The 25,369-nt window shown below is 41.7% G+C and overlaps 2 protein-coding genes across 3 annotated transcripts in view; both read left to right on the top strand.

The window, feature by feature from the left end:
* The first annotated feature begins 357 nt into the window (after positions 1-357).
* Positions 358-10,455, top strand: c1h1orf210 (chromosome 1 C1orf210 homolog). 2 transcript variants are annotated; one of them, XM_035787033.1, is made up of 4 exons: positions 358-507; positions 8,267-8,391; positions 8,899-9,409; positions 9,599-10,455. In XM_035787033.1, the coding sequence occupies exons 2-4, from the start codon at positions 8,281-8,283 to the stop codon at positions 10,009-10,011; spliced, it is 1,035 nt and encodes a 344-aa protein (XP_035642926.1). In that variant the 5' UTR covers positions 358-507; positions 8,267-8,280; the 3' UTR covers positions 10,012-10,455. The 2 variants fall into 2 exon arrangements, with proteins under 2 accessions (XP_035642926.1, XP_035642932.1); XM_035787039.2 differs by lacking the exon at positions 358-507 and adding an exon at positions 3,625-4,576.
* Positions 10,456-10,707: 252 nt separating this feature from the next.
* Positions 10,708-25,369, top strand: part of ap1m3 (adaptor related protein complex 1 subunit mu 3) — a 47,769-nt gene continuing 33,107 nt past the window's right edge. Inside the window, exons 1-3 of the mRNA XM_052462891.1 lie at positions 10,708-10,874; positions 21,686-21,842; positions 22,669-22,736. Of these exons, the coding sequence (XP_052318851.1) occupies positions 10,833-10,874; positions 21,686-21,842; positions 22,669-22,736 (267 nt within the window). The 5' untranslated portion in view covers positions 10,708-10,832. The remainder of the gene's footprint in view (positions 10,875-21,685; positions 21,843-22,668; positions 22,737-25,369) is intronic.

Here is a 25,369-nt window from a genome sequence, read left to right as displayed (position 1 = left end):
TATATCATATCCTGACTGTGGATAGACTATGTTTGTGTAAAAGTAAGCTTATGTAATGTGTAAATGTGAATGTGTATTGACGTGTAAATAACATGGGTTCTCAGCTGTGAACCCAGATAACAGGAACAGTGTTCTGTGTGATACTGACTACTATTGTGTATAAACATTCTGACATATGGGAGGACAAAGCATGTCATTTTATAGCAACCACGTTGTTATTGAATTGACTATCGACTCTGATCAGGTCTGGTGTAGTACCATTGGATAAAGGGAAAGTAGGAGGGAGAGGCGAGCACACCTATGTAGTTACAAAGTTACTCATTAACTCAAGTCCTTCAGAACACGATTGAGGTGAACACACCCCTTTCAACCTTTGCACAACATGCCTCCATTTTATAGCAAAGGCGTAATACAAACTTACAGTGACAATGCTGCATTAATGTGAGCTTTAAGGAAGAGGACATATTGTTACCTGGGTTTCAGGTACATACAGACCAGGCTGACCAGGTAGGACACTTCTGATGAGCGGACTTTCTCTAAATGTTAACCTTTTGGGCTGTTTCCATTTGTCAACACTGAGATCATATGACCTCCCGATTCTCTTATTGATCATTTAGTACTGTGGTTATGGTAATACAGTATATTGGTATATTTCTATGACATACTAGTATAATAACCAAATGCAAACAACCTTTTGATCAATCTCAACTACAGTATATCAATAATTATGTTTTGACGGCTATTTACGAGATATAATACCATGAAAGTGGATGAATGAGAGAGAAATGGATATAAGGATGCATGTTGCTCAGCCAGGCAGTCGTGCCCACGTGTTGTTACCCAACATTCGCTGTTTTGATCAAATAAGGCTAAACCTTTGACAGCCAACGTCTTGATAATAATGTAAAACATTGTTCATTTGGGGAGGATGATGTGGTGAGGTCTAGTTACATTAACAAGGAGACGCAGTAAGCTGTCCAATGCATTACTCTTTGATCCCACTGACCTCTAAAGCTGAAGATATTAGTTTCTGGTGTATTTGTTTCTAGAAGTTGCTTGGCTCTATTGCTGACACTGTGTAGGCTTTTAAACAAATGTTAGAAAGGATTGTGCCTATTGCCAGTTGCTTTGTTTATGACTTGCTGTGGGATTAACAGAGTTGCAGATGTGAAACTCATTAACCGACAACAGTCTAAGCCGGTGGAGGGTTCTACTAAGCTATATGGAATTGTTTTAAGAAGGTCACACCAGGGATCATTAGCTATTTGATTTTGAATTTTAAGACCCCTTTAAGTATAAACAAATCAAATTAAAACATTATGTGATGAAAATGTTAATTTGGCCTTACTGGTATTAGCCCATACAAACAAATTGAATAACACATTCACCACGTGGAAAAACAGATAGTCCCCCAAAGAATCTAAAGGAAGTTTGTTCTGAAGTATCGGTCCTATATCTCTCAGAAACATTTTATTACATTTGTACATGCATTTTAACCCCTTATTTTTTGTCATGAAACAGTCTTCACATATACACTACATGGCCCAAAGTATGTGGACACCTGCTCGTCGAACATTTAATTCCAAAATCATGGGTATAAACATGGAGTTGCTGCTATAACAGCTTTTCACTAGATGTTGGGACATTGCTGCTGGGACTTGCTTCCATTCAGCCACAAGAGCATTAGTAAGGTTGTGCACTGATGTTGGACGATTAGGCTTGGCTCGCAGTCAGTGTTCCAATTCATCCCAAATGTGTTTGATGGGGTTGAGGTCAGGGCTCTGTGCTGGCCAGTCAAGTTCTTCCACACCAATCTCGATAAACCATTTATGTATGGACCTCGCTTTGTGCACAGGGGCATTGTCATGTTGAAACAGGAAAGGACCTTCCCCAAACTATTGCCACAAAGTTGGAAGCACAGAATCATATAGAATGTCATTGTATGCATTAGCGTTAAAATTTACCTTCACTTGAACTAAGGAGCCTAGCACCAACCATGAAAACAGCCCCAGACCATTATTCTTCTTCCACCCAACTTTACAGTAGGCACTACACATTGGGGCATGGTGAAGCGTGATTCATCACTCCAGAGAACCCGTTTCCACTGCTCCAGAGTCCAATGGCGTCAAGATTTACACCACTCCAGCCGACCCTTGGCATTGCGCATGGTGATCTTAGGCATGTGTCCGGCTACTCGGCCATGATTAACACATTTCATGAAGCTCCCGAAGAACAGCTCTTGTGCTGACATTGCTTTCAGAGACAGTTTGAAACTCAGTAGTGAGTGTTGCAACCGAGGACAGACAGTTTTTACGTGCTACGCGCATCAGCACTCAGAGCTCCCGTTCTGTGAGCTGTGTGGCCTACCACTTCGCGGCTGAGCCGTTGTTGCTCCTAGACATTTCCACTCCACAGTAACAGCACTTACAGTTGACATGGGAGGCTCAAGCAGGGCAGAAATTTGATGAACTGACTCATTGGTAAGGTGGCATCCTATGACAGTGCCACGTTGAAAGTCCCTGAGCTCTTTAGTACGGGACAATATACTGCCAGTGTTTGTCTATGGAGATTGCATGGCTGTGTGCTCAATTTTATACACCTGTCAGCAACGGGTGGGGCTGAAATGGCAGAATCCACTAATTTGAAAGAGTGTCCACATACTTTGTGTACATAGGTGTACTTCCATTCGTTTTTTCAACTGGTACCGGGGTACCTTCAGCAGAGTCTTGTGAGGCGTCCTAGAGCAAAATAACTAACATCTACAGTTGAAGTCGGAAGTTTACATACACTTAGGTTGGAGTCATTAAAACTCGTTTTTAATTTCTTGTTAACAAACTATAGTTTTGGCAAGTCGGTTAGGACATCTACTTCGTGCATGACAAGTAATTTTTCCAACAATTGTTTACAGACAGATTATTTCACTTATAATTCACTTATAATTCACTCACAATTCCAGTGGGTCAGAAGTTTACATACACTAAGTTGACTGTGCCTTTAAAAAGCTTGGAAGCCTCCCGGGTGGCGCAGTGGTCTAGGGCCACGCATCTGGGTTCGCGCCCAGGCTCTGTCGCAGCCGGCCGAGACCGGGAGGTCCGTGGGGCGACACACAATTGGCCTAGCGTCGTCCGGGTTAGGGAAGGCTTGGCCGGTAGGGATATCATTGTCTCATCGCGCACTAGTGACTCCTGTGGCGGGCCTGGCGCAGTGCACGCTAACCAGGTCTCCAGGTGCACAGTGTTTCCTCCGACACGTTGGTGCGGCTGGCTTCCGGGTTGGATGGCGCTGTGTTAAGAAGCAGTGCGGCTTGGTTGGGTTGTGTATCGGAGGACGCATGACCTTCAACCTTCGTCTCTCCCGAGCCCGTACGGGAGTTGTAGCGATGAGACAAGATAGTAACTACTAACAATTGGATACCATGAAATTGGGGAGAAAAGGGGGTAAAAAAAAAATATATATATATATATATATATATATATATATATTATATATATATATATATATATTTTTTAAACAGCCTGGAAAATTCCAGAAATTATGTCATGGCTTTTAAAGCTTCTGATAGGCTAATTGTGTCACGGTCGTCTTATGGAGGAGACCAAGGCGCAGCGTGGTAAGCGTACATACTTATTTAATGAAAGAACGAACACTGAACAAAACTATCAAAACAACAAAACGAACCGTGAAGCTAATATGGCTTGTGCAGAACAGGCAAGATCGTACTTTTTTTTCGTACTCCGGTCTGATGAAACAAAAATATAACTGTTTGGCCATAATGACCATCGTTATGTTTGGAGGAAAAAGGGGGAGGCTTGCAAGCCAAAGAACACCATCCCAACCATGAGTGGCAGCATCATGTTGTGGGGGTGCTTTGCTGCAGGAGGGACTGACATCAGTCAGGAAGTTAAAGCTTGGTCACAAATAGGTCTTCCAAATGGACAATGACCCCAAGCATACTTCCAAAGTTGTGGCAAAATGGCTTAAGGACAACAGAGTCAAGGAATTGGAGTTTCCATCGCTAAGCCCTGACCTCAATCCTATAGAAAATGTGTAGGCAGAACTGAAAAAGCATGTGCGGGCAAAGAGGCCTACAAACCTGACTCAGTTACACCAGCTCTGTCATGTGGAATGGGCCAAAATTCACCCAACTTATTGTAGGAAGCTTGTGGAAGGCTACCGAAACGTTTGACACAAGTTAAACAATTTAAAGGCAATGCTACCAAATACTAATTGAGTGTATGTAAACTTCTGACCCACTGGGAATGTGATGAAGGAAATCAAATCTGAAATAAATCATCTCTCTACTATTGTTCTGACATATCACATTCTTAAAATAAAGTGGTGATCCTAACTGACCCAAGACCTGGAATTTTTACTATGATTAAATGTCAGGAATTGTGAAGAACTGAGTTTAAATGTATTTGGCTAAGGTGTATTTAAGCTTCCGACCTTAACTGTACATTTTTGCGAGAGTCTCGCCTTTCCACAGAGGGTGTGTAGCCCAAGCCGTTCAGAAGCTACAGACAGAAGTCGTCAGATGGGCTCTACCGACTTCAGTAAAGACTTCCCCATCATGGTGGTGAGACTCTCATCTTCCCATAGAGTGGTCATACTAGTTTGTAGGCCACACCGTTCGGACGCTACAGACGATTTTATGAGAAGACCCATTTTCGGGATGTCTGAAGGCCTGACAAACGCCGTTCTAACTCTGTCACATCAACAGATGTGCTGGATTGAGACGCATCAAATGCAACAAAACAGATATCTCTAGCTCAAACTGACTGATGTTTATGGTTTTTAAAATGATGATAATTAGATTTTCACGGGAGGCACGGACATCGACTCTAGAGGGTTTAAAAGTAAAGAGCAACTTAGAATAAATATTTTTGTGTCTTCCACCCTATCTCAAGTAGCAGGTACCCACTGCATGTGTCTAAAACATCTCCCTCAAACAACCTCCATCTCTGCCAGCTGTTTTCAAATCCCTGTATGATCAAACCATATCCTTTATTCTTGACAATCAATGGCATCACTTAGCTCCCGTGCAAAATATCTGACGAAACCAATGGCAAAGATATCTATCTTGAACCATGGATGAGGACGGAGGAGGGGGAAGAAGGCTTGCTCACCTCACCTCACCTCACCTCACCTCACCTCACCGGCACCACAGGGTGTCACCAGGAGGTCAGATGAAGGACTGCTTTGTGTGTCACTTCCGTATCCAGAGAGGAGAACGAGGAGTGGGGAAGGAGAGGGAAAAGCGGGACAGGACCCGGCAACCCATTATGTGGCATTGGGCTGCAAGGATGGGAATGTGTGGAGGGCTGGTCAAGGAGCCCCTTTCAAAGTGTACCCTTAAACATAAAGTACACACACTCATGCAGATGCACACACACACACACACACACACACACACACACACACACACACACACACACACACACACACACACACACACACACACACACACACACACACACACACACACACACACACACACACACACACACGCACACACACAGGGCAAAAAACTGGTTGAATCTACATTGTTTCTATGTAATTTCAACCATAACATTCAATGTGATGACGTTGAATCAACATGGAAAACTGATTGGATTTGAAAAAGTCATCAACATAAGAGAATTTAGTGTTTTTAACCTAAATCCAATGGCATTGTGAAATGTTTTGTTGATTTTATGTTGAATTCACGTTTGTTGACAACTCAACCAAATGTAAATTAAAACAAGACTTTGTACTGAAGTCTGTGTCCAGTGGGCTACTACACACATAGTCTCTTGTGGGCTCCTGGGCTTCCCATAGCTCCCAGGCGTGGTGTTGTTGTGCCTTTACTGTGCGAGGACAGGAAGAGATTAAGAGATCTCCACTCGGGTCTTTACAGCCAACCGTGCTGAGCTTAATAGCAAAAGGAGGAGAGGAGAAGAAGCCTAATGGCAGAGCGACCAGCCAGTAGGCCCCCTCTGTGAAAAATCTCTTTGGTGCCAAGAGGACTCTACAAACAGGCCGGGATCAGATTAAAAAACAAAGAGAAAGAAAGATACACAGTAACAGATGTGAGAAGAACAACATAAAAGCAATCTGCAGAACAAAATCTATTGTTAAAGTGTGTGAAAGAGCTCTTCAGTCTTTAACTAAATGCTTTAAATCTACTTTTTATTGTATAGAAAATGTGTATACACCCCTGCATAGAAAATGTGTACACACCCCTGCATAGAAAATGTGGGAACACTAAACTGGTACTCTTGTCTTTTTGAGAACATGCCAATAGACAATCTTCAGAATGTGCAATGATTCTGCGGATCTGTATATAACATAATGAGTCAACACTGCCTGCAAACAAATGTAAATGTAGCACATTTGCTTACAGAAGAGTATAAGAGGTCACTGGTTTTAGTTATGTCAAAAAACTGTTTATATTTCAACACGATTCTGGTGTATTTTAGGGCCAGCCATTTTGAGTCCTATGAGTCTGGGCACAGTGAATAAAATGGAATTTATTTGGGGTTATAAACATATAAAACAAGATGTAGAATGAATTCCCAGAGGATAAAGTATGAATTAAAACACTTGTCTCAATGCAGTTCTAGTTATCTAGTTATTATTTCTCAATGCAGTTCTGGTTATTATTTCTCAATTCAGTTCTGGTTATCTAGTTATTATTTCTCAATTCAGTTCTGGTTATTATTTCTCAATTCAGTTCTGGTTATTATTTCTCAATTCAGTTCTGGTTATTATTTCTCAATTCAGTTCTGGTTATTATTTCTCAATTCAGTTCTGGTTATCTAGTTATTATTTCTCAATGCAGTTCTGGTTATTATTTATCAATTCAGTTCTAGTTATTATTTCTCAATTCAGTTCTGGTTATTATTTCTCAATTCAGTTCTGGTTATCTAGTTATTATTTCTCAATGCAGTTCTGGTTATTATTTCTCAATTCAGTTCTGGTTATCTAGTTATTATTTCTCAATTCAATTCTGGTTATTATTTCTCAATTCAGTTCTGGTTATCTAGTTATTATTTCTCAATGCAGTTCTGGTTATTATTTATCAATTAAGTTCTGGTTATCTAGTTATTATTTCTCAATTCAGTTCTAGTTATTATTTCTCAATTCAGTTCTGGTTATTATTTCTCAATTCAGTTCTAGTTATTATTTCTCAATTCAGTTCTGGTTATTATTTCTCAATTCAGTTCTGGTTATCTAGTTATTATTTCTCAATGCAGTTCTGGTTATTATTTCTCAATTCAGTTCTAGTTATTATTTCTCAATTCAGTTCTGGTTATTATTTCTCAATTCAGTTCTGGTTATCTATCAATTCAGTTATTATTTCTCAATGCAGTTCTTGTTATTATTTATCAATTCAGTTCTGGTTATTATTTCTCAATTCAGTTCTGGTTATCTAGTTATTTCTCAATTCAGTTTTGGTTATTATTTCTCATTTCAGTTCTGGTTATCTAGTTATTATTTCTCAATTCAGTTCTGGTTGTTATTTCTCAATTCAGTTCTGGTTATTATTTCTCAATTCAGTTCTGGTTATTATTTCTCAATTCAGTTCTGGTTATCTAGTTATTATTTCTCAATTCAGTTATGGTTATTATTTCTCAATTCAGTTATGGTTATTATTTCTCAATTCAGTTCTGGTTATCTAGTTATTATTTCTCAATGCAGTTCTGGTTATTAATTTTCAATTCAGTTCCGGTTATTATTTCTCGATTCAGTTCTAGTTATCTCGTTATTATTTTTCAATGCAGTTTTAGTTGTGTCAGTCTGATTAATACTTAGTTGTGACTCATTTGTCAGTCTGATTAATACTTAGTTGTGACTCATTTGTCAGTCTGATTAATACTTAGTTGTGACTCATTTGTCAGTCTGATTAATACTTAGTTGTGACTCATTTGTCAGTCTGATTAATACTTAGTTGTGACTCATTTGTCAGTCTGATTAATACTTAGTTGTGACTCATTTGTCAGTCTGATTAATACTTAGTTGTGACTCATTTGTCAGTTTGATTAATACTTAGTTGTGACTCATTTGTCAGTCTGATTAATACTTAGTTGTGACTCATTTGTCAGTCTGATTAATATTTAGTTGTGACTCATTTGTCAGTCTGATTAATATTTAGTTGTGACTCATTTGTCAGTCTGATTAATACTTAGTTGTGACTCATATGTCAGTCTGATTAATACTTAGTTGTGACTCATTTGTCAGTCTGATTAATACTTTGTCTTTGTCTGTCCATCTGTGATTCCTACAGGAAGCGGGTTAACCATGGGGTCCTGGGGCCACGGCCTGTGTGTGGTTTTGTGTTTCTGGGGAACAGTTAGCGGGAGCATGCTTCAGAGTCGCACTGTTGGCCCGTGTACTGTCAATACTGGCACGGTAAGAAAGACACACAGCTTTCTTCTTCTCCTCTTTTTCTTCTCCTCTTTTTCTTGCCATTGTTCAGTTCCAAGCAGTCACGTGAGGAAAACACTATGGGGGATTTCCTGTTTGAGACAGTTTCCCTGTTGTTGATCATAAGATAATGTTACATCTGGGAGTGAAGTCTGATTCGTTACAGGATATCAACATAAGAATTATGTCAAGATGGGGGCTCTCTTTGAGCGAATTGATTTGTTGTTCACAACTTTATTTGTTATATATTAGATGTTTTTCTTTATCTTTCGTTTTAAAGTTACATGGAATATTTATTTATCAGCACCAGACGGTTGCAAAGACTCCTAATTCATTCATTAGCACCACATTTTTTTATTCACCCATATAATGGCTTTAGGGAGAAACTTCCAAAAATCATAAAGTTAATTTTACACTTCTTGATTCTTGCTAAATTGCAACCACAACATGGGAAGGGTTGGCTTGACCAATCTTGTCCATCTCTTCCCCAAGGCATCATTTAACTGCAGTTGGATGAAACTGGCTCATATTCCAACAGAGATATGGGACAATGCAACCACACTGGACCTCTCCCAGAACCACCTCAACTTAACTAACCCTCAACATCTCAGACAACTACAGAGGTTGGATCAGCTGGTTACCCTCAATCTCTCAGGCAACTACCTCCCTCTGCTGGGGAAAGACAACCTCTGCAGCCTCCCCTCCCTGCATACACTAGACCTCAGTGGCTGCCAATTGACTTCCATAGAGGCTGGAGCTCTGCAGGGTTTACCCAGGTTAGGGAAGCTGTTTTTGGGGCACAACAGACTGCAAGTCCCCCTGTCTGTCTCCACTCAAGATATAGTAACTATATCCTTCCTGGATTTCCATGGGAACCAAGAGCTTGAGCGTGGCTCTGATGATTTGTCGACAGGAATCAGAAGACCATCTCATAGAAAACTGTTGGCAAATGACCGTGAACATCCCACCACAACTCCAACGAACACAATGACTACAGCTAATGGTAAGGATCTCATAACAACTTACTTCTGCCTCATATCATCTCATTTATATGTAGTTAAGTCATATCATATAATTATCAGCTGTCAGAGAATTCTTTGATGCTTACTCAAGCGGTCTTGGTTGTTATAGCTGTGATGTAATTCATAATAATGATTTGAACAGTAAAACCTATTCCCCTCTTGCCTAACAGGCACAGAGTCGCCTGGTCAGATCCACCCCTCCCACAGTTGGCAATATTTGGTGGCAGTCCCTGTGACGGCAATCTCCCTCTCCCTCCTCATCGCCAGCCTGGCCAAATGCCAGCTGGTCCGCCGCTACCTAGCCAGCTATCGCCACACCCGTCTGACCGAGCAGGACACAGCTAGCCAGTGTGACCCCAACAGTCTGGAGGTGGGCTTCTCTATGTTCAACCATGGGGGACAGGCACAGAGCCCCCACCCTGCTGCTGTCCCCCAGGGAGAGATTGAGATAGAGGATGAGGAAGATGATGATGGCTTCATAGAGGATAACTACATACAAGCCAGCGAGAGGGAGAGGGCTAAGAGGGCACTTGAAGTGGAGGAAGAGGAGGAAGAGGATGGGATGGACTTTACCATTGGCTAGGAAGAAAGGGATAAGGTGGAAAGAGAGGGGAGAGAATGAGAGAGGGAAGAGAGAGAGAGCTCACTAGTCTATTTGGACACTGATTGGGGCCAATGCAGATATTAAACATAAGCATGTCTATTTCCATCATATTTAGAGGGAAAAAACAGTCCAGAGACAGATGAATACAAAACTGATAATAGCAATATTATCAATTTAGCTCCGCAATAGGGCACCTTTGCCGGTGTCTTTCAATGGATTTCAAAATTGGACTGACTGTTGGTACAGACTTTGATAGAAATTTGTTCGAAAATTATTATTTAAAGTGTGTCAAATAATCAATCAATGAATTTGTTTTTGAGTTAGATTTTTTAAAAGTTTTACCAATGCATTTGATGTTATTTGGGTGTGCCTGCACTCCATTTTGTTACATTTGTAGATAAAATAAAACGTTTTCAAATTCAATAGCGCATCTGTTTTTCTTTCTGTAGAAAAATACATACAATTATCTTGAAACAGTTAGGCATATGCGTCGATCTATGATAATGTAATGCTTTATATAATACAATAGACAAACACGCCTGATAGTAGCCTATGCATAACTTCAGCAGAATAGAAGAGAATCGATACCATATGTAGACCTAATAATTGATGTAGGATTGGTTTTGCATGCTCTGTTGCGTTGAAAGCTGCTTGACAGGTCTGACGACGAAATACTACCCGGAAAGAGCAGTGGCGTGCATTAGACAACAGCGCGTGAGATGGGAGATGCACTGAATGAAATGTTGTAAGGGATATTCAACGTCAAATATTTATATTTTTTGTGCTATTTGTTTATTAGGATGTCGGCGTCTGCTATATTCATCCTGGACCTTAAAGGAAAGGTAAGTTGAGACTTGACTGTCTACGTGGCACTAGCGGATAAGTTTATAGTTTGACATCGATTAGTCTTGCGTTGCTGTTGCGGTTTTAAGGAAGACTAGTTCGCATCGATCAACAGCGCCTGCATCTGCCAGTGTAGCGCAGAAATCCATGCGTAAAAGCGCACATAAGAAAATGAAAGAGCGGTAGTGCAGGCTATTGTAAAATTACATATTTGTTTATCTTTTCATATTTACAACAAATGTATTTGTTTCTCAGAATTCATCACTAGCTATGTTTCCAATAGCTTGTGCAGTGATTTTTGTTGTTGTCGACATTTATGAAAGTTCGCATAGAAAATAGATTCTACAAATTGTCTGCGAAGGTGTTTCCATTGAACTATCTTGTGTCGATGAAAACAGCTGGACGTAATGACGTCACACCTAAAAAAAGACATCGACAAAAAATACAGTGGTTGATGTGTTTTGATTAACACATTTAGGCAAATTGCGCATTAATACATGGGCGACAGCCTGCATGCCCTCCCTATCCGTGTAATGTCTATCCATTCGCGAAAGCCAGAATGGATAGAATACAATAATGGACCATGGTGAAAGTTGCACTCTTTTAGATCTGAAATAATTGGATGGTGAAACTTGCCAACCAACCAGGAAATTGAGGCATAGCAATTCAGGCATTCTTGAAAGTCAGGCCAATCCTTATCCTGCAAATACATGTTTTTTGTTTAAACAAAATATTTAGCAAGCAGTAGAAATGTAGAATTAAATGTGGAGTGGAGCTTATATACTAAACAAAAATATAAACACAACATGCAACCATTTCAAATATTTTACTGAGTTACAATTCATATAATGAAATCAGTCAATTGAAATAAATGAATTAGACCCTAATCTATGGATTTCACATGACTGGGAATACAGATATGCATCTGTTGGTCACAGATGCCTTTTTTAAAAAAGTAGGGGTGTGGATCAGAAAACCAGTCAGTGTCTGGTGTGACCACCATTTGCCTCATGCAGCGTGACTCGTCTCCTTTGCATAGAGTTGATCAGGCTGTTGATTGTGGCCTGTGGAATGTTGTCCCACTTCTCTTCAATGGCTGTGCGAAGTTGCTGGATATTGGTGGGAACTGGAACACGCTGTCGTACATGTCGTTGTACACGTCAATCCAGAGCATCCCAAACATGCTCAATAGGTGACATGTCTGGTGAGAATGTAGGCCATGGAAGAACCGGGACATTTCATTTTCAGCTTCCAGGAATTGTGTACAGAACCTTGCGACATGGGGCTGTGCTGAAACATGAAGTGATGGCGGCGAATGAATGGCACGACAATGGGCCTCAGGATTTCATCACGGATTCTCTGTGCATTCAAATTGCCGTCGATAAAATGCAATTGTGTCCGTTGTCCGTAGCTTATGCCTACCCATACCATAACCCCACCACCACCATGGGACTCTGTTCACAACATTGACATCAGCAAACCGCTCACCCACACGACGCCATAAACACTAGCTGCCGTCTGCCTGGTACAGTTGAAACTGTGATTAATCCGTGAAAAGTACACTTCTACAGCGTGTCAGTGGCCATCGACGGTGACTGTTTACCCACAGCAGTTGGTTACGACGCCGAAATGCAGTCAGGTCAAGTCCTTAGTGAGGACGATGAGCATGCAGACGAGCTTCCCAGAGAAGGTTTCTGACCATTTGTGCAGAAATTCTTTGGTTGTGGAGACCCAGTTTCATTAGCTGTCTGGGTGGCTGGTCTCAAACGATCCCGCAGGTGAAGAAGACAGATGTGGAGGTCCTGGGATGGTCTGCAGTGTGAGGCCAGTTAGACATACTGCCAAATTATCTGAAACAACTTTATGGTAGGGAAATTAACATTCAATTCTCTGGCATATTCCTGCAGTCAGCATGCCAATTGTACGCACCCTCAAAACTTGAGACATCTGTGGAATTGTGCTGTGTGACAAAACTGCAGATTTTAGAGTTGCCCTTTATTGTCCCCAGCACAAGGTGCACTTACATAATGACCATGCTTCGTAAGCCTCTTGATATGCCACAACTGTCAGATGGATGGATTATCATGGAGAAGGAGAAACGCTCACTAACAGGGATGTAAACAAATGTGTGCACAAACTTTCAGAGAAATAAGCTTTTTGTGTGTGTGGACAATTTCTGGGATATTTTATTTCAGCTCATGAAACATGCAACCAACACTTGACAATTTTATATTTTTGTTCAATGACCAAAATCCACCCCATTTCAAACCCAGTTGATCTTTAGAAACATTTTTTCGCGACCTTTCTTTTGTCGAATACACCTGGGAAACCTGCCCTCATACCACAGTAGGCATTGACCACATAGGCATTCCGATTTGTGATCGGATCAATTATATATTTCACGTTTGTTGCCAGAGAAATAGCAATCTACTCCAATGATCTCTGAGCCCCAGATGGTTTATATGTGCGTCTTCTAAAATTGGAAATAATTTCTTGTCAAATTATAGCGCATTCACATACAACCATTCACAGAAGACGATGGACTGTTGTCGGGCAGGTTACAGTGTAGCAGCAGTGCAGTCAGTAGTCCGAAAATGTGAGTTTCTATTGGACAAATGTAGGCAGGTCCCTCCCCGTTTCGTTCCGTTTGGATCTGTTTGGTTCGTAGTGAAGACATTGCTGAGGTGTATTCATTACGCCAAATCTGTTGCAAAACGTTTCAGTTGGACAAATTCCGGTAGGTAACCTCCTCGTTTCGTTTGGAAGACCTAATGAATATGGCTCCTGTGTTGTGAATAGAAACATTCCTGGTCAAACTTGTTCTGCAACACCAAAGTGCACCATGCCTATTCAATATTAGGCTTTACCTGACAGACTGGTCAGGCAACATTTTCTCTCATATTTCTTATTAGACTTACAGAATGTTTACAAAGTTGCTAACTGTGTAATTTACTAACATATATATCATTAACATGCAATAATAGCCTACATTCATTTGTTTGCATACAAACAAACCATTAATAAAGTCTGGAGTACCTGGTCAAATCAAGCCAGCTCAGACAGCAGGGCTGCGTTCAGTACGTTTTTATGTTCTGGAACGTTCAACTGAATGTAAACGGTTGGGTTGTTGGACACAGTCAGCATGGACACTGTCCTTTAAATAAGTCACTCATTGCTTCAAGCCACACTGCGCCACACCCACCAAATAGGAGAAAACATACCTCAAAGTCTGTTCAAACTTACAAGAATGTTTTGGAGAAACATCTCATTCAGTACAAACCATTCCATTGCGTAGCAAACGTTCAGGCGAACTGAACGCACCTCAGAGTATAGTCTAATCACACCAAACCTGACTTTCCTTATTTGGATGGTCATGTTAATAATATTGTAGAGAAAGGACAAAAGGCCCCACCAGTGCCTGAAGGTGTCAGGGGGAAAGATTACCATCTCATAGGCCCTTGCCTGCATCCCTGATAGTGCTGATTAAAGCCTTTCTCTCCTTGCCCTGGGAGCAATCCAATACCTCTGACCCAGGCTGGGCTGTAGTGAAAGCCCCAGCTGCTCCCTGGTTGGAGGGCAAACAGACATGCTTCCAATGTAGCTGTTTCATTGGTTGTCTGTCTCTTGAAGACTAGAGTGGCTGTGTACAGGCAGTGTATCAACACACTGGTTGTCTGTGTCTTGGTAGACTAGAGTGGCTGTATACAGGCAGTGTATCAACACACTGGTTGTCTGTGTCTTGGTAGACTAGAGTGGCTGTATACAGGCAGTGTATCAACACACTGGTTGTCTGTCTCTTGGAGACTAGAGTGGCTGTATACAGGCAGTGTATCAACACACTGGTTGTCTGTGTCTTGGTAGACTAGAGTGGCTGTGTACAGGCAGTGTATCAACACACTGGTTGTCTGTGTCTTGGTAGACTAGAGTGGCTGTATACAGGCAGTGTATCAACACACTGGTTGTCTGTCTCTTGGAGACTAGAGTGGCTGTATACAGGCAGTGTATCAACACACTGGTTGTCTGTCTCTTGGAGACTAGAGTGGCTGTATACAGGCAGTGTATCAACACACTGGTTGTCTGTCTCTTGGAGACTAGAGTGGCTGTATACAGGCAGTGTATCAACACACTGGTTGTCTGTGTCTTGGTAGACTAGAGTGGCTGTGTACAGGCAGTGTATCAACACACTGGTTGTCTGTGTCTTGGTAGACTAGAGTGGCTGGCAGGCAGTGTATCAACACACTGGTTGTCTGTCTCTTGGAGACTAGAGTGGCTGTATACAGGCAGTGTATCAACACACTGGTTGTCTGTCTCTTGGAGACTAGAGTGGCTGTATACAGGCAGTGTATCAACACACTGGTTGTCTGTGTCTTGGTAGACTAGAGTGGCTGTGTACAGGCAGTGTATCAACACACTGGTTGTCTGTGTCTTGGTAGACTAGAGTGGCTGTATACAGGCAGTGTATCAACACACTGGTTGTCTGTGTCTTGGTAGACTAGAGTGGCTGTATACAGGCAGTGTATCAACACACTGGTTGTCTGTCTCTTGGAGACTAGAGTGGCTGTATACAGGCAGTGTATCAACACACTGGTTTGTAGTAGTGAGATGTTATGAATGTAGCTTTATGCTGTACTGTTCAAGTGAATATTTCAAAATCTCTGTCTTTGAAATATATTGTTATGCTGATAAATGCCTGCTTTGTTTTGTACTCTGACTTCACTTGAAAGTTAAATGGCCACCAGCACACTGATGAATTCTCCCCAGCTCTTTAATTGAGCACATTTAAACAGCGGTAGCATTCATCAGGGTGCAGTGTCTATTCTTTACTTTGTGTACCCTGCACCTGCAATTCTGGATGAGTGTACACTACTTTTAAAGTGCACATTTTCTGTCTCAATATGTGTGAAACTACACAATGTATAGATACTGTAGATCTTTCAGGATTAAATATTGAGTTGCCATGTGTGCTCGATTGTCAAACCCTGTCCTTCTCAGAGGTAAAAGGCACGTTTTTTGGAGACCCTCTGGGAGCTTGATAGATACTCCATGATTATTACCTCCAAATGACTGAGCTAGTTTTCCCAAACGGCACCCTATTCCTTATGTAGACTCTGGTCAGAAGTAGTGAGTCACATAGGAAAAGTGCCCTTTGAGACTGACCCGAAGCGATCGCTAGTCTGTTTATCTTAATTGAGATGTGCCGTCAGCCTCTGAAGAGCATACAGACAGTAGTTCATATCGATTGTAAACAATGCCTCATTAACAATGACCAGTATCCTGTTACCAAACAATCTTCCCCTGGCAGAATTGTCCTATAGTTAAGGGGATGTGTGTGTGAAGCAGGCCTAAGGGCCCTCATTACGGCCAGTCAGTGTGTTTTACCGTTTGTCAGCCAACAGTGGGACTGTAGGTGAACCAAGCTTGATTTCAGCTTCCCAGATATGTCTCTCGTTCAATCTCAAACGGTAACAGCATCACTGCAGCAGTCTCGCAGATCTGTTTTGCTGTAGCAGGAGGCACTGCCTAACTCTTAAGAGTTGCTGTGTGTCTGTAGGTTCACATTTAAAGTTTGCAGAATAGTCTCACGCCACCAGACCAACATCCTATAATGGCTGGAGTCTAGGCTAGCATAACACAAATGTAATGTTTCAGAGAAACTGTGGAAAGGGGATTTTCAGGGGAATAAAAGAGGTCACAGATATAGTCAATCTGGTTTAAATACAAGTTGCAACAGGGAGAATGATCTGTAAACACCAGCCCGAGAAGATAGGAAGAATACAGAATCATAGCTACATTAGTGTGGCGTCAAACTTTAACCACGTAAGTCAACACTGGCAGACATTTGATACTGGCAGTTAAACAGATACTGGCAGTAGAACATCAGTACTTAGTTACAGTAAATCAAATCTGAAAGGAAATGATCAAACAAATCCCCATTAAAGTGGTTTAATGAAAAACAAAAAGGTGTCTGGAGTGAGGTTTGCTAGTTCATGGTGTCTGGAGTGAGGTTTGCTAGTTCATGATGACTGCAGAAAGTGTCTGGAGTGAGGTTTTCTAGTTCATGATGACTGCAGAAAGTGTCTGGAGTGAGGTTTGCTAGTTCATGATGACTGCTGAAAGTGTCTGGAGTGAGGTTTTCTAGTTCATGATGACTGCAGAAAGTGTCTGGAGTGAGGTTTGCTAGTTCATGATGACTGCAGAAAGTGTCTGGAGTGAGGTTTGCTAGTTCATGATGACTGCAGAAAGTGTCTGGAGTGAGGTTTGCTAGTTCATGATGACTGCAGAAAGTGTCTGGTGTGAGGTTTGCTAGTTCATGGTGTCTGGAGTGAGGTTTGCTAGTTCATGATGACTGCAGAAAGTGTCTGGAGTGAGGTTTTCTAGTTCATGATGACTGCAGAAAGTGTCTGGAGTGAGGTTTGCTAGTTCATGATGACTGCTGAAAGTGTCTGGAGTGAGGTTTTCTAGTTCATGATGACTGCAGAAAGTGTCTGGAGTGAGGTTTGCTAGTTCATGATGACTGCAGAAAGTGTCTGGAGTGAGGTTTGCTAGTTCATGATGACTGCAGAAAGTGTCTGGAGTGAGGTTTGCTAGTTCATGATGACTGCAGAAAGTGTCTGGAGTGAGGTTTGCTAGTTCATGATGACTGCAGAAAGTGTCTGGAGTGAGGTTTGCTAGTTCATGGTGTCTGGAGTGAGGTTTGCTAGTTCATGATGACTGCAGAAAGTGTCTGGAGTGAGGTTTGCTAGTTCATGATGACTGCAGAAAGTGTCTGGAGTGAGGTTTGCTAGTTCATGATGACTGCTGAAAGTGTCTGGAGTGAGGTTTGCTAGTTCATGATGACTGCAGAAAGTGTCTGGAGTGAGGTTTGCTAGTTCATGATGACTGCAGAAAGTGTCTGGAGTGAGGTTTGCTAGTTCATGATGACTGCTGAAAGTGTCTGGAGTGAGGTTTTCTAGTTCATGATGACTGCAGAAAGTGTCTGGAGTGAGGTTTGCTAGTTCATGATGACTGCAGAAAGTGTCTGGAGTGAGGTTTGCTAGTTCATGATGACTGCAGAAAGTGTCTGGGGATTTAAACATGGAATGAGGAACTGTTCGGCATGTTCTGGTACATGCGTTTGATTAACACAGGGGAGGTGTTGATGAAGGGACAGTGACAATGGGTTTGAACAATATTTGTACTTTTTCATTTCCTTGAACCTTCATGGCAGTTTACTGTACATTTTAATCAGAAGCCAAACATGTTATTTTTAATTCTCAAAATGGTATTAGTTGAACACTGACATTTACCTCTACATTCTTAACAGTCAGGTAGCTTTGGTGTTTCCTTGCATGTGCGTCAAGACTCCTCTTTAAATGCAACAAGCTTTGAACTGTCTGTCTGGGATTCCACCATCCTTTTATAGCTAAAGAAAGAGGAAGAGCCTGTCCACATCCTTTCACTGTGTGAGGAGTATCCTGTGTGACAGAGGGCCCTCTTCAGTGCAGACCTGGGAAGAACATTGTATTTAATATGAAAATACCAAACTTTTCAAATACTCAAGGAAGTCAACTAAAAAGGCAACTATTTTCTTTGATATTCAAATACAGAAAAATATAATATTTGAAAAGGTATTTGAATATATGCAAGTTATTTGAAAAACCCCAAAATATGTATTGATTGCTGCCAAATATTTGAAGAATCAAAAACTACACCTGTTGAGTTAGTTCAAATATATGATCATAAGCACATGGTTTGGAGGGCTCTTAGATATGAATCTTAATATAGCCCAGAATTTAATGAGGGTTATGTAATCACCTCAACATTAAAGTAGAACACTTTTTAAACTTCAAAACAGTAACAGAATAAAGCTAATAAGTGTCAAAAGGAAACTAAATATCCCCAAACTGCCTTCTTGAAATCAACTACAGCCAAGGTAGATGGAAAATAATGGTTTATTCAGAATATAAACTATCCCTTTATAGATTGTATAGTGTTTGTTTGAAACAAGAACACTTACCCTCAGATCGACAAGGAGGTTTGAAGTTATTTTTGCTAAGCATCCAACTTGCTATTTGCAAATGGATTTGTTCAAATATAAAATATCTGCAGTATTTTCAAGTATCATAAAATGAATTGCAGCTTTTTCTACCTTTCCAGTGGCATGTTGAAAGATTCATACAGTAGTTGAGCATCACAACTTGTTTGTAAAAAACGTAATTGGTTTGAATTGATTATGTACACCTGGAGCAAAATGTTCACATAGAAATGTATTGTGTAGATCAAATATGACTTTCAGATAGATTGGAATAGTATAGTAGATTGTGTGTGCTCTATTCATTCTATCTTCAACATGCAGTTCCAGAAACAGCCCTGCTAAAAATGGAAGGCAACCAATCCAATAGTTTCTGAAAAGTAGTCACTTCCTAACATCTGTATTCACATATTTGTTTCAAGTTGTTGCTTTCTCAGATCTGTATTCAAATAGTTTAAACGTATAAACTCTATAAAAAAAACATCCTCTCACTGTCAACTGCGTTTATTTTCAGCAAACTTAACACGTGTAAATATTTGTATGAACATAACAAGATTCAACAACTGAGACATAAACTGAACAAGTTCCACAGACATGTGACTAACAGAAATGGAATAATGTGTCCCTGAACAAAGGGTTTGTCAAAATCAAGAGTAACAGTCAGTATCTGGTGTGGCCACCAGCTGCATTAAGTACTGCAGTGCATCTCCTCCTCATGGACTGCATCATATTTGCCAGTTCTTGCTGTGAGATGTTACCCCACTCTTCCACCAAGGCACCTGCAAGTTTCCAGATATTTCTGGGGGGAATGGCCCTAGCCCTCACCCTCCGATCCAACAGGTCCCAGACGTGCTCAATGGGATTGAGATCCGGGCTCTTCGCTGGCCATGGCAGAACACTGACATTCCTGTCTTGCAGGAAATCACGCACAGAATGAGCAGTATGGCTGGTGGCATTGTCATGATTTTTAAATATTTTTTATTTATTTTACCTTTATTTAACTAGGCAAGTCAGTTAAGAACAAATTCTTATTTTCAATGACGGCCTAGGAACAGTGGGTTAACTGCCTGTTCAGGGGCAGAACAACAGTTTTGTACCTTGTCAGCTCGGGGGTTTAACCTTCTGGTTAGTCCAACGCTCTAACCACTAGGCTACCATGCCACCCCAAATGATGGAGGGTCATGTCAGGATGAGCCTGCAGGAAAGCTACCACATGAGGGAGGAGGATGTCTTCCCTGTAACACACAGTGTTGAGATTGCCTGCAATGACAACTATCTCAGTCCGTTGATGCTGTGACACACTGCCCCAGACCATGACGTACCCTCCACCTCCAAATCGATCCCGTTCCAGAGTACAGGCCTCGGTGTAGCGCTTATTCCTTCGACGATAAACGTGAATCCGACCATCACCCCTGGTGAGACAAATCCGTGACTCGTCAGTGAAGAGCACTTTTTGCCAGTCCTATCTGGTCCAGCGGTGGTGGGTTTGTGCCCAAAGGGGACGTTGTTGCCGGTGATGTCTGGTGAGGATCTGCCTTACAACAGGCCTACAAGCCCTCAGTCCAGCCTCTCTCAGCCTATTGCGGATAATCTGAGCACTGATGGAGGGATTGTGCGTTCCTGGTGTAATTTGGGCAGTTGTTGCCATCCTGTACCTGTCCCGCAGGTGTGATGTTCGGATGTACCGATCCTGTGCAAGGGTTGTTACACGTGATCTGCCACTGCGAGGACGATCAGCTGTTTTTCAGAGTCAGTAGAAAGGCCTCTTTAGTGTCCTAAGTTTTCATTACTGTGACCTTAATTGCCTACCGTCTGTAAGCTGTTAGTGTCTTAACGACCGTTCCACAGGTGCATGTTCATTAATTGTTTAGGGTTCATTGAACAAGCATGGTACATAGTGTTAAACCCTTTACAATGAAGATCTGGGAAGTTATTTGGATTTTTTACTAATTATCTTTGAAAGACAGGGTCCTGAAAAGGGGACGTTTTATTTTTTTGCTGAGTTTCGTTACTTTCTTAGGTCTGTATTGAAATAGTTTAAACATGTAGTTGCTTTCTCAGGTCTGTATTGAAATAGTTTTTAAAATAAGTTGTTTCTTGGGATCTGTATTCAAATAGTTCTGGTCACATCTTTTGTTTCTCCAGAAAAGCATAGCTAAAACGAGTTTATCCCAGGTCTGCTTCAGTGTGTGAGATCCTTCAAGCATATGCTTTGATCTATCAGAGTGTGAGGGCTCCAGCCCAGCGACTCTCAATGCTGACTCATCTTGTTATTGGTGTTGAAATGAAAGGGTGTGTGCGAGTGTGTGAGTGAGAGTTCCCTCCGGTCACTCCAGTGTATCTTGTGGTGTGTGAGAGAGATATTTTTTTTTACACAATGCTGTCATTGGGCATTGTGATCCCAGATTAGTTGTCAGTTATTTTATGTTTCTAAACAGAGGCCTCCCAGTAGAGGCTGTTGCTCCTTTCATTTACTGTACATCTTCCACAGCTTACTACTGAGCCTTCACAACAAGGGGAAGGGCATATGCTCCATGTTTGATGTTTTTGAATTTCTTCTGTTGCATAACTGCCTCTATGGACTCCCTGGATAACAGTGAGAATTGCTGCCGACAGTGCCGAGTGAACTATCCTATCTAAATAAAGATGAACCAAATTGAATTGAAAATGAATTTCATTAATGTGTTACAATGCCCTCTGTGTCGTGTGGTTTCAGGTGTTGATATGCCATAACTATATGTGTGTGCAACACTTTACCCTATTTACAAATCTTCACCCTGTTATGTGTTTTCCCTGTAGGTGTTGATCAGTCGTAACTACATGGGAAACATGGACATGAATGAGGTCGACCACTTCATGCCCATTATGATGAGGATGGAGGAGGACGCAGACTCATCGCCCCTGGTGACACACGGCTCCGCCCACTTCCTGTGGATCAAACACAGAAACCTCTACTGTATCCTGTCCACAGGAATTCCTGTTACTGCTCAGTCAGGCCTTCTTGGTTACCAAGCTTCTGTCTCTCTTACCATGCTCAGGACGACTGCTTGGTTACCAAGCTTCTGTCTCTCTTACCATGCTCAGGATGACTGCTTGGTTACCAAGCTTCTGTCTCTCTTACCATGCTCAGGACGACTGCTTGGTTACCAAGCTTCTGTCTCTCTTACCATGCTCAGGATGACTGCTTGGTTACCAAGCTTCTGTCTCTCTTACCATGCTCAGGACGACTGCTTGGTTACCAAGCTTCTGTCTCTCTTACCAGGCTCAGGACGACTGCTTGGTTACCAAGCTTCTGTCTCTCTTACCATGCTCAGGATGACTGCTTGGTTACCAAGCTTCTGTCTCTCTTACCATGCTCAGGACGACTGCTTGGTTACCAAGCTTCTGTCTCTCTTACCATGCTCAGGATGACTGCTTGGTTACCAAGCTTCTGTCTCTCTTACCATGCTCAGGACGACTGCTTGGTTACCAAGCTTCTGTCTCTCTTACCATGCTCAGGACGACTGTTTGGTTACCAAGCTTCTGTCTCTCTTACCATCCTCAGGATGACTGTCTCTGCGTCTGACACATCACACAATTTACAGTTCACACCCTCACTGCATGTCATTTATCTGTACATCTCATGTTATTCTGAACTGGAGGGAAATGCTGTGAACAAATAATCTTATGAGTCAACCATCTCAGTGGTTGTAAAAGTTCCATGTGAAAAATATTTTAAAACAGCAGTGGCCTCGTTACTTTTCTGTTCAACAGTTTTAGTACATTCTTAAGTTATTCTTCAGTGGTGGCAATGACCAAGAAGAATGCCAATGCAGCCCTGGTCTACTCCTTCCTCTACAAAATGGTGGAGGTGAGTGTGTGCTTTACTGATATACAGTCGTGGCCAAAAGTTTTGAGAATGACACAAATATGAATTTTCACAAAGTGCTGCCTCAGTTTGTATGATGGCAATTTGCATATACTCCAGGATGTTATGAAGAGTGATCAGATGAATTGAAAATAATTGCAAAGTTCCTCTTTGCCATGCAATGAACTGAATCCCCCAAAAACACTTCCACTGCATTTCAGCCCTGCCACAAAAGCTGACATCATGTCAGTGAATCTCTCGTTAACACAGGTGTGAGTGTTGAGGAGGACAATGCTGGAGATCACTCTGTCATGCTGATTGAGTTCGAATAAAAGACTGGAAGCTTCAAAAGGAAGGTGGTGCTTGGAATCATTGTTCTTCCTCTGTCAATCATGGTTACCTGCAAGGAAACACGTGCCGTCATCATTGCCTTGCACAAAAATGGCTTCACAGGCAAGGATATTGCTGCCAGTAAGATTGCACCGAACTCAACCATTTATCGGATCATCAAGAACTTCAAGGAGAGCGGTTCAATTGTTGCGAAGAAGGTGTTGAAGATAAGTCGTTTCTTGGGATCTGTATTCAAATAGTTCATGACGCCCAAGAAAGTCCAGCAAGCGCCTGGACCATCTCCTAAAGTTGATTCAGCTGCGGGGTCGGGGCACCACTAGTACAGAGCTTGCTCAGGAATGGCAGCAGGCAGGTGTGAGTGCATCTGCACGCACAGTTAGGCGAAGACTTTTGGAGGATGGCCTGGTGTCAAGAAGGGCAGCAAAGAAGCCACTTCTCTACAGGAAAAACATCAGGGACAGACTGATATTCTGCAAAAGGTACAGGGATTGGACTGCTGAGGACTGGGGTAAAGTCATTTTCTCTGATGAATCCCCTTTCGGATTGTTTGGGGCATCCAGAAAAAATCTTGTCCGGAGAAGACAAGGTGAGCGCTACCATCAGTCCTGTGTCATGCCAACAGTAAAGCATCCTGAGACCATTCATGTGTGGGGTTGCTTCTCAGCCAAGGGCTCACTCACAATTTTGCCTAAGAACACAGCCATGAATAAAGAATGGTACCAACACATCCTCCGAGAGCAACTTCTCCCAAACATCCAGGAACAGTTTGGTGATAAAAATGGCCTTTTACAGCATGATGGAGCACCTTTCCGTAAGGCAAAAGGGATAACTAAGTGACTCGGGGAACAAAACATCGATATTTTGGGTCCATGGCCAGGAAACTTCCCAGGCCTTAATCCCATTGAGAACCTGTGGTCAATCCTCAAGAGGCGGGTGGACCAACAAAAACCCACAAATTTTGACAAACTCCAAGCATTGATTATGCAAGAATGGGCTGCCATCAGTCAAGATGTGGCCCAGAAGTTAATTGACAGCATGCCAGGGCGGATTGCAGAGGTCTTGAAAAAGAAGGGTCAGCACTGTAAATATTGACTCTTTGCATCAACTTCATGTAATTGTCAATAAAAGCCTTTGACACTTATGAAAAGCTTGTAATTATACTTCAGTATTCCATAGTAACATCTGACAAAAATATCTAAAGACAATGAAGCAGCAAACTTTGTGGAAATTAATATTTGTGTAATTCTTAAAACTTTTGGCCACGACTGTACAGTACAGTTGAAGTCGGAAATGTACATACACTTAGGTTGGAGTCATTAAAGTAGTTTTTCAACCACTCCACAAATGTCTTGTTAACAAACTATAGTTTTGGCAAATCGGTTAGGACACCTACTTTGTGCATGACACCAAATAATTTTTCCAACAATTGTTTACAGACAGATTATTTTAATTAGAATTCACTGTATCACAATTCCAGTGTGTCAGAAGTGTACATACACTAAGTTGACTGTGCCTTTAAACAGCTTGGAAAATTCCAGAAAATTATGTCATGGCTTTAGAAACTTCTGATAGGCTAATTGACATAATTTGAGTCAATTGGAGGTGTACCTGTTGATGTATTTCAAGGCCTACCTTCAAACTCAGTGCCTCTTTGCTTGACATCAATCTAAAGAAATCAGCCAAGACCTCAGAAAAAATATTGTAGACCTCCACAAGTCTGGTTCATCCTTGGGAGCAATTTCCAAACGCCTGAAGGTACCACGTTCATCTGTACAAACAATAGTACGCAAGTATGAACACCATGGGACCACACAGCCGTCATACCGCTCAGGAAAGAGACGCGTTCTGTCTCCTAGAGATGAACGTACGTTGGTGTGAAAAGTGCAAATCAATCCCAGAAAAACAGCAAAGGACCTTGTGAAGATGCTGGAGGAAAAAGGTACAAACGTATCTATACCCACAGTAAAACGAGTCCTATATCGACATAACCCAAAAGGTCGCTCAGCAAGGAAGAAGCCACAGCTCCAAAACCGCCATAAAAAAGCCAGACTATGGTTTGCAACTGCACAAAGATCGTTATTTTTGGAGAAATGTCCTCTGGTCTCATGAAACAAAAATTGAACTGTTTGGCCATAATGACCATTATGTTTGGATGAAAGAGGGGGAGGCTTGCAAGCCGAAGAACACCATCCCAACCGTGACGCACGAGGGTGGCAACATCATGTTGTGGGGGTGCTTTGCTGCAGGAGGGACTGGTGCACTTCACAAAATAGATGGCATCACGA

Source organism: Oncorhynchus keta, chromosome 1, assembly GCF_023373465.1.
Source record: "Oncorhynchus keta strain PuntledgeMale-10-30-2019 chromosome 1, Oket_V2, whole genome shotgun sequence".
NCBI classification, from domain to species: Eukaryota; Metazoa; Chordata; class Actinopteri; order Salmoniformes; family Salmonidae; genus Oncorhynchus; species Oncorhynchus keta.
The sequence above is the reverse complement of the archived record's forward strand: the minus strand, read 5'-3'. Positions and strand labels throughout refer to the sequence as shown.

What these genes read in the sequence shown, in the direction of transcription:
- c1h1orf210 (XM_035787033.1), top strand. Translation starts at nt 8,281, where the DNA reads ATGGGGTCCTGGGGCCACGGCCTGTGTGTGGTTTTGTGTTTCTGGGGA. An exon ending in GTACTGTCAATACTGGCACG is followed by an intron (nt 8,392 to 8,898) that starts GTAAGAAAGACA and finishes CTCTTCCCCAAG; the next exon opens with GCATCATTTAACTGCAGTTG. An exon ending in CACAATGACTACAGCTAATG is followed by an intron (nt 9,410 to 9,598) that starts GTAAGGATCTCA and finishes CTTGCCTAACAG; the next exon opens with GCACAGAGTCGCCTGGTCAG.